General features: G+C 52.0%; 1 protein-coding gene and 1 long non-coding RNA gene across 14 annotated transcripts in view; one reads left to right on the top strand and one right to left on the bottom strand.

The window, feature by feature from the left end:
• Positions 1 to 16,158, top strand: part of COL27A1 (collagen type XXVII alpha 1 chain) — a 140,401-nt gene that overhangs the window by 121,932 nt on the left and 2,311 nt on the right. For 5 of the 6 annotated variants that reach the window (XM_047829185.1, XM_047829186.1, XM_047829187.1 and 2 more), the window contains 14 exons: positions 168 to 275; positions 744 to 851; positions 1,724 to 1,831; positions 5,560 to 5,613; positions 6,024 to 6,086; positions 6,474 to 6,527; positions 6,670 to 6,705; positions 6,825 to 6,842; positions 7,074 to 7,109; positions 7,397 to 7,423; positions 9,782 to 9,847; positions 10,196 to 10,364; positions 11,281 to 11,390; positions 13,052 to 13,270. In XM_047829185.1, coding sequence (XP_047685141.1) covers positions 168 to 275; positions 744 to 851; positions 1,724 to 1,831; positions 5,560 to 5,613; positions 6,024 to 6,086; positions 6,474 to 6,527; positions 6,670 to 6,705; positions 6,825 to 6,842; positions 7,074 to 7,109; positions 7,397 to 7,423; positions 9,782 to 9,847; positions 10,196 to 10,364; positions 11,281 to 11,390; positions 13,052 to 13,270 — 1,176 coding nt within the window. The remainder of the gene's footprint in view (positions 1 to 167; positions 276 to 743; positions 852 to 1,723; positions 1,832 to 5,559; positions 5,614 to 6,023; positions 6,087 to 6,473; positions 6,528 to 6,669; positions 6,706 to 6,824; positions 6,843 to 7,073; positions 7,110 to 7,396; positions 7,424 to 9,781; positions 9,848 to 10,195; positions 10,365 to 11,280; positions 11,391 to 13,051; positions 13,271 to 16,158) is intronic. The other variant, XM_047829183.1, reaches the window with a different exon arrangement.
• Positions 182 to 16,005, bottom strand: LOC125149965 (uncharacterized). 8 transcript variants are annotated; one of them, XR_007146120.1, is made up of 6 exons: positions 14,909 to 14,931; positions 13,550 to 13,657; positions 13,028 to 13,263; positions 12,423 to 12,550; positions 10,075 to 10,222; positions 8,033 to 9,883 (listed from the first exon to the last, which is right to left on the bottom strand). It is a non-coding gene; the product is annotated as an uncharacterized LOC125149965 (long non-coding RNA). The 8 variants fall into 8 exon arrangements; XR_007146119.1 differs by lacking the exon at positions 14,909 to 14,931 and adding an exon at positions 14,618 to 14,792; XR_007146118.1 differs by lacking the exons at positions 8,033 to 9,883; positions 10,075 to 10,222; positions 14,909 to 14,931 and adding exons at positions 182 to 702; positions 4,064 to 4,216 and having other exon boundaries at positions 13,550 to 14,111.

The raw sequence follows: 16,158 nt of genomic DNA, 5'->3' as shown, positions 1-16,158 counted from the left end.
AGGGAGCCACAGAATCCAAAGCAGGCCCCAGGCTCTGAGCTGTCAGCACAGAGCCCGATGCGGGGCCTGAACCCACAATCCACGAGATCATGACCTGAGGTGAAGTCAGACATTCAACCAACTGAGCCACCCAGGCACCCCATCACCAGCTTCTTTTATACCTCCAGGGCCTGCAGGGGCTGCCAGGGCCTCGGGGCGTGGTGGGGAGACAGGGCCCCGAGGGGATGGCTGGACCAGATGGGTTTCCTGGCCGGGATGGTCAAGCAGGACAGCAGGTGAGCAGGGGTTAACAGATGGTGTCTTGTGTGTGTTGGGGGCTGGGTGGGGTGGGGGGTGGGGTTCTCCCATAGGCCATGGGCCAGGAGAAGCAGGTTTGGAAACTTGCATGGGGCAGAACCAACATATCCAGAAGTTTCCTCCATGGGCAATGGCCTCAATCCTTGGGACCTGGGAATGTGGCCTTCTGACTGTCCATGTTTGCACGTAGAAGGTCCTGCCCCATCCAGTGCAGGGAACTTCTGCCTTTAAGGTCCCTCCTCCTCCCTACCTGCAAATGCGCAGCTCCTGGTGTTTCACTGGTCCAGCTGTCCTCACATACACAGGCGGGATGACCTCCCCCGTGGAGTCTGACCTCCCCCTTCCAGGTCCACCCAGAATTCACCGGGACTTTGGAGTCATTCTGCCTCCTTGGCTGCCTATTTCCTGAAACACAAGAGATCCTCTTTTGCCATCTTTCTTTACAGGGGGAGCAGGGAGATGATGGGGACCCTGGCCCCATGGGCCCTGCAGGGAAGAGAGGAAACCCAGGTGTGGCCGGCTTGCCTGGAGCACAGGGGCCCCCAGGATTCAAGGTCAGACTCTTGTTAATACACTTACCCACCCCTGGCACCCTTTCAGCCTTGTTGGTACTAACCATAATGACACTAAGCAGTGTCATTATGGGCACCCATGTTCCATGGCCCATGTGAAAATGGAGTTCATGTCGCTGACATTTCTCAGGGGTCCCTGCCCCAGGCTTGAACCTGACTTACAGGAAAGTGTATCCAGGTAGCTAATAATTATAGAAGGCACCCTCCAGGCCTTAATAAAACAGGCAAACTGGTTACTAAACTGTCCTTGGGCGCCCTCTTGTGGGCCTTTGTGGAACAAAGGCAAGGTGGTGCTCCCAGCCAGGACCCCCTTCTAACAGGCTTCTTTTTAGAAAGCTTCCCTGAGCGGTGGGGAGGCAGTCCTGAGTCGGTCTGAGCCCAGGACTAGACACAGAAGGGGAGACTGAGATGGATGAGTCAGACATGGCTCCTCCTGCCCTCCCCAAGCTCGAGGTTTAGTTGGGGAGAGGCTGGAACCCTCTGCGGGAACAGCAGGCAGAGGGAGAGGTGGCCTTGGCCCAGGGAGGGTTTAAATGAGGCTAGAAGGGGAGGAACAGCTGGAGCAGGGGTGCGGAGCTGGGAACTTCGTGGTCTGCTGGGAGGAAACAGTGTCGAGGAGAGGCAGGGTGGGGAGTGGAGGGGAAGTTGGAGCTTGAATGCCACAGTAAGGAAAAGAGGCTGTCCTCTCAAGGAGGCTGAAATTCTGAGCCCTCACCAGGCCTGTATCTGAGCCCAAGAATCCTGAGATGTCGGCTGACCCTGTGGAATCACTCTCTTGGATCTCCCTGCCCCTCCCCTAGAACCATGTCCCCCTTTGGTCATTTTGATATTTTGGGTTGTTTTTTTTTTTTAAGGGTGAAAGTGGATTGCCTGGGCAGCTGGGCCCGTCTGGCAAACGAGGGACAGCAGGTGGAACCGGGCTTCCTGGGAACCAGGGGGAGCCTGGATCCAAAGGCCAGCCGGTGAGTGAGCCCCCGGGAATACAGATGTTCTCACACACACATGCACACAAATACTCACGTTCACACATGCACGCACAGGCCCAGAAGCCTCCCTCCTGCTCTGTGACAAGGGCAGAGCAACAGCCTCTCTGGGCACCAGATACTTGTCTGCCTCCCCTGAGCAGGGTGGCAGGAGGGAGGAGGCTCAGAAATGAGATCTGAGGGGCACCTGGGTGGCTCAGTTGGTTGAGCATCTGACTTCGGCTCAGGTCATGATCTCACAGCTCGTGATTTTGAGCCCCGCGTCGGGCTCTGTGCTGACCGCTCAGAGCCTGGAGTCTGCTTTGGATTCTGTGCCTCCCTCTCTCTCTGCCCCTAACCCACTCACATTCTGTCTCTGTCTCTCTCAAAAATAAAAATAAACATTAAAAAAAAATTTTTTTTAAAAAAAGAAATGAGATCTCAGTGGTCCCTTCAGAATGAGGAGATGTGGATCGCCACCTGAACCTGAAGTAGCCTTGTATCTATCTAAGAAGCTCATTCTGTGATTTGAAAAGCATCTCACAAGGAAAACTCTGGGCTCAGATGACTACAGTAAAGAATTCTAGTAAAAGTTTATGGAAGAAGTACTACTGATTCTTCATAAACTTTTCCAGAAAATTGAAGAGGGGGGGGGGCCTAATTCCCAACATAGTCTATGAAACTGACATTACCCTGATGTCAAAGCCGGACAGAGACATTGCAAGAAAATTACAGACCAATATATCTCATAAATAGGAATACAAAAGTTTTCAATACAATTTTAGAAATACCAGTCTAAGAATATATAAAAAGGGTAGTACATCAACACCAAATGAGGGGCGCCTGGCTGGCTCAGTCAGTCAGTTGAGCGTCCGACCTCGGCCCAGGTCATGATCTCGTGGCTCGTGGTTTCGAGCCCCGCGTCGGGCTCTGTGCTGACAGGTCAGGGACTGGAGCCTGCTTCGGATTCTGTGTCTCCCTCTCTCTCTGCTCCTTCCCTGCTCACACTCTGTCTCTGTCTCTCAAAAATAAACAAACATTAAAAAATTAAAAAAAAAGAATGATTGACTGATTTTTTTCCCCAAGAAGCAGAAAAGAGTCAAAGATATTTGTTCTCACTGCTTCGAAGTTTATTTTATTTATTTATTTTGAGAGAGAGAGAGAGAGAGAGAGAGAGAGAGAACATGGGCGTGTGTGTGCTGGGGAGGGGCAGAGAGAGAAGGAGACAGAATCCCAAGCAGGCTCCACACTGTCAGCGCAGAGCCCGATGCAGGGCTCGAACTCACAAATCGTAAGATCATGACCTGAGCTGAGATCAAGAGTCAGACGCTTACCCAGCTGAGCCACCCGGGCACCCCTATTCTCACTACTTCTATTCAATATTGTACTGGCAGCTCTAGCCGATGCCATAAGGAATAAAAAAATACATAAAAAGCATTCATGTCAAAAAGGAAGAGGTGATCTTTTTATTTGTAGATAAAATGATTATCTATATAGAAAATCCGGTGGAGGGGCACCTGGGTGGCGCAGTCAGTTAGGCATCTGACTTCGGCTCAGGTCATGATCTTATGGTTTATGAGTTCGAGCCCCGCCTTGGGCTCTGTGCTGATAGCTCAGAGCTTGGAGCCTGCTTAGGGTTCTGAGTCCCACTCTCTCTCTCTCTCTGCCCCTCCCCTGCTTGTGCTTGTTCTCTCTCTCTCTCAAAAGTGAATAAACATTAAAAAAAATTAAAAATAAAAAAAAAATCCCATGGAATCTACAGGAAAGCTACTAGGACAAGTGAGTATAGCAAGATGGCTGGATGCCAGCTCAATATGTGCACATGAACTAAATCTCGGGGCGCCTGGGTGGCTCAGTGGGTTAAGCGTCCGACTTCGGCTCAGGTCATGATCTCATGGTCCATGAGTTCAAGCCCTGCATCAGGCTCTGTGCTGACAGCTGAGAGCCTGGAGCTTGCTTCGGATTCAGTGTCTCTGTTTCTTTCTGCCCCTCCCCCACTCAGGTTCTGTCTCTCAAAAATAAATAAACTGTTAAAAAAAATGAACTGAACCTCTATGCACTAGCCATGATCAGAACTTGAAATCTGAAAAGCAATACTGTTTATAATAACAGAAGAAATAGGAAATACTTAGAGACACATGTGACAAGAGGTGTACAAGACACGTGGGCTGAAAAACTGCAAAGCATTTCTGAAATAAATTGAGGAAGACCTAACTAAATGGAGGAACTTACTGTGTTCGCTGGTCAAAGGCGCAACATCGTTAAGATGTCAGTTTTCCTCCAGTTGGTATCTGGATTCAACGCAATCCCAATCGAAATCCCATCAAGGCTTCCTTGTGGAAAATAAGAAACTGAGTCTAACATTCGCTTGGAAATGTGAAGGATCTGGAAGAAACAAAGCAACTTGAAGAAATGGGCGAGTTGGAGGACTTGTAGTATTTGATTCCAAGCTACAGTAATCAAGAAAGTGTGGTATTGCCATAAACATACTAATAACAGATCAAAGGAACGGCATAGAGAATCCACACGTGTAGTCACACACGTGTCCGGATAACTGGTTGTTGACAAAGTTGCAAAAACGATTCAGTGGATACAGAGCAGTCTTTTCCAGCAAATGGTACCGGGACAATTGGATACCTTATACCCTGTACAGAAATTAACTCCACATCGATCATACACCTAAAACTGTACAACTTTTAGAAGAAAGGGTAGAAGAAAATCTTTGAGACCATGGGTTATACAAAGATTTCTTAGATATGGCAGCAAAATCATGACCCATTAAAAAAAATTGATAAAGTGGGCTTTATCAATATGGAAGGCTTTTGCTCTTCAAAGGTAAGAGAATAAAAAAGACAAGCCACAGACTAAGAGGAAGTACAAATCATATATCTAGTAAAGGGTTAGTATCTAAGATATGTAAAGAGCTCTCAAAGCTCATTAATAAGAAAAGGGGTAGCCCAATAAAGAAATGAGGCAAAAGGCTTAGACGCTTCAGAGAAGACGGACGGATGGCAGATAAGCACATAAAAAGATCAGCACCGCTAGTCTTCAGGCAAATGCTCATTAAAACCACAGTGAGGTGCCATTGCGCACCTGTTGGAATGGTAACAATTTTCAAAGGCTGAGCACACCAAGTGTGGGCAAGGGTGTGGGGCACCTGGAACTCTCCTACTCCGCTAACAGGAATGTAAAATGGTGCAACCACTTTGGAATACAGCTGGGCGCTTTCTTTAAAAGTTAAGCACGCACCTACGGTATAATCCCGGGCTCCAGAATCGCTCACACCCCGTCGCTCCCCACAATGGCATCTGGGTGAATATGAGCAAGTTCCTGCTCTCTCTGAGCCTCGGTTTTCTCATCTGTGAACAGGGCACACTGTGCCCCCCCTGGGCCGATGCAGGAATGCAAAGCACCTGGCACATTGCAGGCCCACAGCTAATGGTTATTCTGAGGGACGCAGTCCTTGGGAGAGCCTTTGGGATGGATGGGGAAGAGCCTGTGGGTCCTATCATCTTCTTCCTTGAAGACCTGGGACGGGATAACCTAAGCGTTCTAGCGCATTCTCACCCGACAGAGGGCATACAGTGTCCAGTGTGTGAGCTCTTCACCCTCACCAAGGTGGAGCCGCTGATGTCCCTGGGAGAAGGCAGGCCCAGAGGTCCTGGGTGGTTGGCTGGGCATCCTTGTCCTGGCCCCACTCACCCCATCTCATTCTGCTTCCCGCACAGGGCGACTCTGGCGAGATGGGCTTCCCAGGAATGGCCGGCCTCTTTGGACCCAAGGTACAGATTCCTACTCCATATCGTTCCTGTTGGGGTCCCATCCATCTACCTAGTCTGTCCATTTATCCATTTACTTTTGTAACAAGTTTTTCATAAGCACGTACAGTGGTGGGCCGGAAAAGAGTGAGAATCGAGCACGGATACCCTCGTTCCCCAGAACTCACATTCCAGCAGACCTGGGTTCTAAGCCCAGCTCCCCAGTTTATCTGCTCTGTGCCTTAGGCAAGTTACTTTGGATCTCCAATTCTCAGTTTTGCCATCTATAAAATGGGTGTGATAACCATAGAGGGTCGTTGAAATGGTTAAGAACAGAGGCTTACACTATATAAGCACAGAGCCAGCATACTGCTACCTGCTTAGTAATTGTCAAGCCACCCAGACACAGACAGCCCTTCTTCTGCCTCCCACAGGGCCCTCCTGGAGACATCGGCTTGAAAGGCATCCAGGGCCCTCGGGGGTCCCCCGGCTTGATGGTGAGTCCTCTCCTTGTCTGTCCTAGTGGCGACAGTCGCCCAGGCCAAAGGCTGGCCAGCCATCCGCTGGGCGGATACAGGCCTTATTCCTCCTGCTCCTTCAGACTCGAGCCCCCTCTGCCCGCAGGCTTCTATCCCCTTGCCTGTGCCCTTCCTGCCCAGCTGGGCTGCCACCTCCCCCTTTTACCTGCTCCCCTCCCCCCACTCTTCGTAGCCCACCCCAAGGCACACAGGAGGGGCCCCGGAGGTGCGTGGTCTGGCCCCTGTTTGAGGAAGTCTCCCTTCCATCCCAATGGGACACTCAGGCTGCCGTCCACTCTCCTGTCCCTGTGACTCAGTTCCCCAGGCCCTAGGAGGAGAATACACAAGCCTTTCTCTCTCCTTTAGGGAAAGGAAGGCATCATTGGCCCCCTCGGAATCCTGGGACCTTCAGGACGCCCGGTACGTGTAGGGGGCTGACCAGAAAGACTGCTGAGGCAAGCTTGTCTCTGTGACCCAGGGCCAGTCTGAGCCTCAGTTTCCCCATCTTGGAAATACAACTTCCCCTCTGAGTCCTCTCTTACTGGGCCATGATTTATTGCAGGGTCCAAAGGGCGACAAAGGCAGCCGAGGGGACTTGGTGAGTCGATGGCTGCAGGGGGCAGCACTCCAGTGGGTAGGGGTGGGGTGGGGTCAAGGGCAGGGGTACAGCTCAGCCCTATCCCCTAACTGTCTCTCTCTGCTTCTGTCCTCCTCCAGGGACTGCAAGGTCCGAGGGTGAGTGGGCTGGGGTATGAGGGCTGGTGGGATGGGGATGGGGTGTGGGGGGTGGTGATGACCACTGAAGTCCTCAGGCACCTTCTTTCCCTTTGGACCTCAGTCATCCCATCCGTACCCGTCTGTGCTGGAGGTACGACTGTCCTGGGTCTCAGGTCCACTTGAGGAGGCCTGGGGTGGGGAAGATGGAGGGCCTTTGACCCAGTCCTCACTGTTCTTCTTTCCCTCCAGGGTCCTCCTGGTCCCAGAGGCCGGCCTGGCCCACCGGTAGGTATCATGCTCGGTGCCCTTGAACTCCAGGGCAGGTGGCAGAGCTCCTTTGAATGAGGCCCAAGGCTTTGCTGGCAGGTGCTTGTCTTGGCCCTGACCCTGCAGGGCTCACAAGCTTCCACAGACTTCCAGGAGACTGTGGAGCACAAACTCTGCCTCCAGAAGAGCAGAGACCAGCTCTGCGTGTCCCCTGTGCCCGGGTGGCCCCTCCAGGCTCCTGACAGCCCCTGCGGACTCCAGCACCCAGACCCCACCAAATACTGACTGAGGCTCTTCCTTTTCAGGGTCCTCCAGGGAGCCCTATCCACTTTGTAAGTTGGAAAATGTTCTCTTTGGCCTCCTTGGGGTAAGGCCTGGGAGGGTGGGGGGATGGTTGGCAGCTGACCTCGTTCTGGTCACAATGGCTAGAACCCTAAGCTAGGCCCGGGGATGCCCACGTGGTTTTGACCCCCCACACTGGACCCTGGACCCTAAAGCAGCAGAAAGAGGCCAGAGGGTGGGGAGTTGATGTTTTAGCCAGGATGTGCCCCTGACTGGGAACCCAGGGGGACACTCCAGCGGCCGGGCCCCTGGTCCTGATCCTGTTAGTGTGCTCAGTACAGATCAGCTGACTGCCGAGAATCTAAACAGGTTCTGATATCAATTCAAGCTTGACCCAGGGTGGCCGTTTCCCATACCCAAGAGCAATTCTGGGACACCAGCCGAGTACCCTACAGTTCAACTCCATTCTGACACTGTGTCTCGGGAGAAAGCATTAGACCAAACTGGTTCTCGGTCCTACGGGACCCAACCACCATCCTGCCCACCTCAGATGCCTGGTTGTCACCTGCACTTCTACCAACTGGCTATAAAGCGGAGGTCCCCATGCCCCTCATTGGGGTCAGTTAATTTGCTACAGCAGCTCACAGAGCAGAGAAACGTTTCACTTACTAGATGACCGGTTTATTATAAAAGGAAATCTCTCGGGAATAGCCAGATAGAAGACAGGCACAGGGCAAGGCATGAGACAGAGGCTCAGACTCGCATGCCCTCTCCGGGTAGCCACTCTCCCCAGAAGTCAAGGTCTCTGTGTGCCATCCCTTTGGGGTTTTAGGGAGGCTTCGTTACATAAGCGTGATTGATGAAATCATTGGCCATTGGTGTTGATCCAAGGCCTCCGAGGAGTCCCTCCCCGTGTTACCACTGTGCTGGCTGACTGTGACAGTCAGGCCCTGACGGCGTCCCCAGGAATGGCTGAGGGGGAGGGCTGAACGGAACAGGAGCCCTCGTGCCCCTAGGCCCCTCGGAGCTCTGCTCTTCTCATCTCTCAGCATCTCACTGTCCGTCCCCCCAGCGTCATCCACCAAAATAAACTGATGGCTCTGACCTCTCGCTCTGCACCGACCCCAGCCCTTCTCTTCTCTAAGGAAGCCAGACAGCTAGGGGAAAGTGAAGAGATCTGGGGGGGTGGGGGTGGGGGTGGGGAGGGGGGAACCCTTTCCCTCTAAAAATGGAAAATTCAAGCAATTTGAATTTTTTTTTGCATAAGAGCTGATATATTGAGTGTTTGTGATAGGCAGACACCGTTAGATGTGCTTTTCATGGATTAGCTCACTGATTTCCTCTCAAGGTTCTGAGAGTTTTATAATCATGCCCATTCTCAGGGTCCTGATGTAGAGAGATGGTAAGCAACCTGCCCAGATCATGCAGTTAGCAAGCAGCAAGGCTGAGATGTGAACTTGAGAAATACTTGTAGAGTCCGGGCTCTGGACCTCTCGGGCTTTGCTCTCGGTCCTGCTCTCCCTGTCACTGTTCTCACGGCAAGACCGCTGCTGTGCTTCTGGAAAGTCCAATGCTAGGGTTGGAGGCACAGGTGTGTGGTTGGCAGCTACAGTGCAAGCCAGAGGAGAAACACAGGCACTGCCGACACACAGAGAAAGGAACCGCACCCTGCCTGGGGGCGGGAGCCCGATGAAGGATTTCCCAAGGAAGCTGACATGTAGGATGAGTCTAGGGCAGGGCTACTCAACTGCAGCCTTTACCAACAAATGATTCTTTGCTACGAGTGATTTTAGGGTGTTTAGCAGCGTGCCTGGCCTCTACCCACTAGATGCCAGAAGCAACCCCTCCTCCAGTTGTGACAGCCAAGAATGTCTCTAGATATAGCCAAATGTCCCCCAGGGGGCAACACTGCCCCTAGTTGAGAACCACTGGATTAGGAGATAGCCAGATGGAGCATTGGAGGGTAAGAAGAATGATCCAGGTGATGGGAACAGCATGCGCAAAAGCCCCGTGGCTAGATAGAGCATGGTGCTTAGCGATTTGGGAACACAAGAGTGCGTCTGGTGCACAGAGTTTGTGTGACCAAGAGAAGAGAGGCTGGGCCAGAGACCACAACACTCAGCCCAGGTCTTGTAACCACGTGCAGGAGTTTGTACTTAATCCTGAGGGTGATGGAGAGCTAGGGAAGGCCTGGAGAAAGGGAGTGGAAGGGTCAGCTCTGACTCCGTTTGCAAGTGGAGGAAAGACAGAGAGTTCCACAGAAGGCAGGCGACTTGGCCGTGATACCACCCGGGAAGGTGGCTGGGAGAGCTCGTGCTCAGACCCTGGGTCTCCCTCTTGGTGAGTCTGGGGAGGTCTTGGGGCCAGGAGCGGGGACAGGATGCACACCCCGTCTCCTCTTTGCACAGCAGCAAGATGACCTTGGAGCAGCTTTCCAGACGTGGATGGACACAAATGGCGCACTGAAAGCGGAGGTACCTCTGGGCCCCCTGCCTGCAAGAGATCCCCTCCTGGGGGAGACAGAAGGAATGGCTCGTGTGTGGTCAACAGCCTCCATGTGGCCTGCACCGAGCATCCCACAGCTTATTTGTTCCCTGAGCTGAAGCTGGTGGCTGGGGGAGTCGATGCTGGCCCTCCACTCCCTTACGCTTCCAGACTCTGGGGCAGCCCCCATGCCATCCCTGGCCCCCAGTTTCCCTACCTGTTAAGTGGGGGGAGCCGCATCATCTCCCAAGTACAAGAACTCGCGGCTGCAGAGGCTTAGGCCTTGGGCCGGGCCGGGACCTCAAGGAGCCGGTGACCACCTTCTCTCCTCGTGACAGGGTTACAGCCATCCAGACCGGCTGGTGCTGGACCAGGGAGGGGAGATCTTTAAAACCTTACACTACCTCAGCAACCTCATCCAGAGCATTAAGACGCCCCTGGGCACCAAAGAGAACCCTGCCCGGGTCTGCCGAGACCTCATGGACTGTGAGCAGAAGATGGTGGACGGTACGAGGGCCTGTGGGGACTGAAGACAAGGCTTCCGCCCCTCGGGGTGGAGCGGGCCGGGCAGGGGAGTTCCAGGAGGGGCTGGGGGAGATGGGGCATTGGAGTCTTGGCTCACTGGGACCAAGATTCTGTCCTCGGGGAGACAGGCACCTGGGGTGGTCGTTTATCCGCTCAACAAACAGTCACTGGGCCCCACAAGGCAGGCCTTGTGCTTCCCGGGTGTGGGGGAATGCTCGCACCCTTTCAGAGCCCACAGTTCTGCATGCTGGGGACAACCGTTGCAGTGCAAGGAGATAAGAGCCTTGTCGGGACAAGCCTCCAAGGGCGAGGACAGGGCAGGGGACTGGGGAGGGGGGTGGCTGTCATGGATTCTCCGAGAGCCAGGATCCCCCCCGCTTCCCGTCCACACTGCTTCTCTCCACTGACAACAAGGTAGATTAGTGGCCGGTTGTCCTGCTCTTTCAGCTGTGGGGCCTTCGGCTCCCTTGGAAGGCCTGTGGGGAAACCGGGGGCCGGCAGAGGTGTCTAGCCGGTGGGGTGGAGGCCTGATTCCCGCCCCTCCCCCCTGCAAGCCTTGGGGGAAGAGCCCCTTCACCCAGATGATCCCTAAATCCCTTGGGCGAGTGATTCCGCCTCTCTCAACCTCAGCTGTCCCCTCTGTAAAGTGGACGCTTCACAGGAGCACCAGAGGCAAGGGCTCAGCCTTGTGGCCCCTCCAGGGCCCCTGCCAGCTGTGAGCTCTGCCCAGAGGCCTTGTTCCCATCTCAAGGGCTCATGGGATCCTTTTCTGCTCCCTTCCCCGACGTCGTGCCCCGCTGGGGCTCCGCGGGTCACCAGGGGTGCGGTCCACCTGCAGAACCAAGCCCCGGGCTCCTCCCCACATACACATACCATCCCCCGTCCATGCTGCCTGCAGGTACCTACTGGGTGGATCCAAACCTTGGCTGCTCGTCCGACACCATCGAAGTTTCCTGCAACTTCACACATGGTGGACAAACGTGTCTCAAGCCCATCACGGCCTCCAAGGTCTGCTCCCCCCACCCCCCGACACTGACCGGTCCTCTCTGCCCCTACCCTGCCCAGGGCTCCAGCCCACCCAAGTTATGGTCTGAGCCTCGGCTGTCTTGCTGCCTGGCTGTTTGTGAGCCTGATTCCTCTTCTGTAAACTGGGGATGAATCCTTCTAAATCTGTGGTTGCCAAACCCTTTCGAGTTGTATGATGATGTTAGTGGTGTTTCCTTCAAGTAGAACTTTCTGCCTAATACCAAAAACAGCAATAGTGGGCCCAGCTGGCCTGGCTTGGAGAGCCGCGAACCATCAGTACAAAATAAGTCCGTGTGATGCTCACCAGGACGCGCTGCCTGAGCTGTGTGTGCACACGTTTCACGGATGCCTAGTGCCTGCTTCCCACGTGTCCGACTCTGGGCTGAGGATCTGAGGTGGCTCAGGGCAGCTCAACAAGAAACCAGGACAGGTGGTGGCACTGAGGCATCACCACCCCCCCTGCCCGGGGTTCCCTGCGGTGGATTGTGGGTCTGCGGGGTCAGCAAGTCCTCCATATGGGAGGACTCATGCTACAGTGGGAGGAGCCCATTGGCCTGCAGGGGAGGGATGGGGGCAGAGAACCCCTGCATCCCATCCCATCAGGCCTCCCGAGGAAGCTCCAGGAGCTGCCCCGTGCTGACCGACTCTGACCCCGAGTTTAAGAATCTGCACGTGGCCAGCTGGTCAGCGAGTCTTGTCGGGTGGCCACCATGTGCCAGACGCAGGAAACACAGTAGCCTCATCAGTGCCCACCCCCACCCCAGCCAGGCTCTTTCCCCTCTGACTCTGAGTCTGGGGTTTGGGAACCCCCACCTCAAACCTGCCCAGCAGAGGGGTGAGGCCAGAGATGGCCCCTGTACTGGCCATCCCACCAAGAACAGTGGCCACCGTTTTGTGCCGGTCTCAGCCTATAAAGAACCAGCGTTGCGGCTGGGCCAGCCCTTGTGGTTCTTATGATTGCAAGGTGCCCTTCGCTACTAAGAAACTTTGAAAAAGTACAGGTTTGTTACTTACCGGACCTGAAAATCCCACAGCACATCGGGGGCGCACAGCCAGGTCACTGGTGGAGAGAGGCGTGTGTGCAGGGGCCTGGGGTTCTGCTTTTATTGGGGTCCAGGGTGGGGGCTTAGGGCTCCTCAGCACTTGCGTTACAAAAAGACAAAACCAATGGTCAGGGCTTAAGCTGCATCCACCGAAGCCATAAAGCCTGTCCTTGTCGGTTGTTGGGACTGCCATTTCTGGGGTCTTGGGACTTAGAAAGGGTGGGGAGGGCACTTCTCATATTCCCCCTGTTCCAAGAGCCTCTTGATCTACTTCCTCTTCCTCTCTGGGCCTCAGGATCCCAGCTCAGCTCCAAAGACAAACCCCCTCCCACACCCATGCCGTGGGGGAGGGATCAGGTGACTCCGGAACCCTCATAGCTGTGGCCTCGGTTCTTTCCCGTCCTTGTTACTCCTTGGCTGTGGACTGGCTCACACTAGACCTCTATGTCCCTGTCTCCAGTGGGCACGCCTCTGGGGGCGAAGCCGGGAAAGGCTCACCAGGAAAGAGCTTCTCTCTGCGCCTTCCAGAGAGAGGTGAGGATATTTGAGAGCCTCGGGCAGCCGGCCTGACCCTACCTCACTGCCGTGTTTCTGCCACAGGTCGAGTTTGCTGTCAGCCGGGTCCAGATGAATTTTCTGCACCTGCTAAGCTCGGAAGTGACACAGCACATCACCATCCACTGCCTTAACATGACCGTGTGGCAGGAGGGCACGGGGCAGACCCCAGCCAAGCGGGCTGTGCGCTTCCGGGCGTGGAACGGGCAGATCTTTGAAGCAGGTGGTCAGTTCAGGCCAGAAGTGTCCATGGATGGCTGCAAGGTAGTTAATTATATTATAAAATTACTCGCAACAATTATTATAAAACTATACATAGCAATTAACGTCATACACGTTAGCACATTGCATTAGTATGTTAGTGTAATACAGTATGTTGTATTAGCATAATGAGCAAATACATACAACTTTTCATCTTTGCGTAATAGTTTTATTACAACAGTTTTTAAAGATTCCTTTGATTCACTATCATCTCTGGGAAACTTCTGAGAGAAGATCTGGCTGATAGAAATTTCCCGGGCTGCTATAGATGGCTGTACTTACTTGCAAGGCTGCTTGTAGGAGAATGTATTTCTGGTCTTCTCTTTGCCCCCATCCTGACCAGGCTAGTTGGTTCTCTTGACACTTTTGGTTATTTTTAAATCTCTAAAACTGGGTGGGTTGTTGGCAGAGAGGGAGTCAAAAAGTTGTCCAGAAAAACCAGTTGCCCGAAATGAAACAAAACTAATAATACACAGTGTTAGGGAGGACGTGGGGAAACCAACACTCTTGCACAAAGCTATTTGGGAAAAAATTGGTAGAGGCTTTTGGGACCCAGCTGGATATATATACAGGAATACCTCAGAGGTATTGTGGGTTCAGTTGTATTCACTACAATAAAGTGAATATTGCAATAAATTAAGTCTAATTAATTTTTTTGGTTTCCCAGCATGCACAGAAGTTATGTTTACATTATACTGCAGCCTATTAAGTATTTAACAGCATCGTGTCTTAAAAAACAATGTACATACCTTAATTAAAAAATACTTCACTGAGGGGCACCTGGGTGGCTCAGTTAAGCGTCAGAGCACATTGGGCTCTGTGCTGACAGCCTGGAGCCTCCTTCAGATTCTGTGTCTCCCTCTTTCTCTGCCCCTCCCCGCCCTCTCAAAAATAAATAAACATTAAAAAATACTTCACTGATCGGGGTGCCTGGATGGCTCAGTCGGTGAAGTGTCTGACTTTGGCTCAGGACATGATCTGACCTGATCATGGGTTCAAGCCTCACATGTGGGGCTCTGTGCTGACAGCTCGGAGCCCGGAGCCTGCTTCCGATTCTGTGTCTCCCTCTCTCTCTGCCCCTCTCCTCCTCGCACTCGCACTCTGTTTCTCTCCCTCAAAAAAATAAACATTAAAAAAAATACTTCACTGCTAAAAAACGCCAGCCATCACCTGAGCTTTCAGTGCATCATAATCGCTGCTCACAGATCACCAAAACAAATATGATAGTCATGAAAAAGTTTGAAATGTTGCGAGAATTATGAAAATGTGACCCAGAGATACAAAGTGAGCAAATGCTGTCGGGACAGTGACACTGACACATGTTGCTCGACACAGGGGGTTGCCACTAACCTCTGATTTATAAAACACACATCTGTGAAGATCAGCAAAGCGCAGTGCAATGAAACGATGTTTGCCTGTACAGTAAAACCTTGGTTTGCAAGCATAATTCGTTCCAGAAACATGCTTGTAATCCAAAGCACTTGTATATCAAAGTGAATTTCCCCATCATGGAAACTCAGATGATTCGTTCCACAACCCAAAAATATTCATATAAAAATGATTACAATAGTGCAATAGAATACAAAATAATAAAGAAAATACAAAATATAAAGAAAAATAAAGACATTAACCTGCACTTACCTTTGAAAACCTTGGTGGCTGGTGTGAGGGAGACGAGAGAGGAGGGTTATCGTGTAGGACGACTTTCACTCTAACGGAATCACTGCTGTCTATTGGCTCAGTGAAATCTTTCTCTTTTCCTGCAACTTTAACAAGGAACCTATCCAATGATTCTTGCTTTTGCCTCCTTTTGAGGATTTCGCAGAAATGTGACGTTGTATTGTTGTTAAACCGATTCATCGCTCGGGCTGCTACAGCCTTATTCGGGTGGCGCTTTTCTACAAAATTCTTCACTGTTTCCCACATTTTACACATCTCCCTAAGCTCATTTTAAGTGAGGGATTCCTCTGCCTTTCTCTCCTCCTCCTCTGCAGACGAGATGCACATGTAGACTTCTTATAAAATCTTGCAGTTTCGGCCACTCACATAACCTCGCTCGTATTTCTCGATGACTTATTTCCTTCTTAACTTCCACTGTGATCGTCTCCTTCTTACTGGCTTTCTTTTCAACCTATTTCTGCATGGGGGCCATTGTACACGCTCACACGGATGTTGACTACAGGGCAGTATTAATAAACTCTTGTCATGTACTGTATTTAATGTAACTGGCAATAAGGTAGCAGAGGGAAGGGTCTATATCTGCAGGCAGCCTGGCCTAGAATGAAGCAAAGCATTCCTAAGCTTACACTTGTATGGAAGAGCAAAGGACTGTCTGTAGGTGCTTTGAAGTGACAAAAAATACACTAATGCCAGTCGTGGGCACCCCCTTCAACGTTCTGAAAAATCACTGATTTCTGCCAAACACCCCAGCCTAAGACTCAGCATCCGAATATGGGAAACGATCACCCACCATCCCGCTGGGAGAGGGAGAGAGAGAGAAAGAGAGAACCATTGGCTCAGTTGTGCTCATGTGACATTTAGTGTCACATACTACTTGTATTGCAAGACATCACTCGTTTATCAAGCTAAAATGTATTAGAAATGTTTGCTCGTTCTTATGGAACACTCGCAGAACAAGTTACTCACAATCCAAGGTTTGATTGTATATCCAACATATTTCCAAAGCCTCAGAAACGTATGTATCCTTTGATCCAGCAAATCTACTTCTAGAATCTGTTCTAGGGAAACGAGAAGAACGTGCCCAGAAGTTGAGCTCCAATAACATTCCTTATGAGAATAGAAATAATAGATGCAATCTAAATGGACGAATGCAGGGGCACCTGGGTGGCTCAGCTGGTGAAGCGTCCGACTTCAGCTCGGGTCATGATCTC

This window comes from Prionailurus viverrinus, chromosome D4, assembly GCF_022837055.1.
Source record: "Prionailurus viverrinus isolate Anna chromosome D4, UM_Priviv_1.0, whole genome shotgun sequence".
Classification (NCBI taxonomy): Eukaryota; Metazoa; Chordata; class Mammalia; order Carnivora; family Felidae; genus Prionailurus; species Prionailurus viverrinus.
Note: the sequence above shows the minus strand (reverse complement) of the source record. Positions and strands in the feature narration are given on the sequence as shown.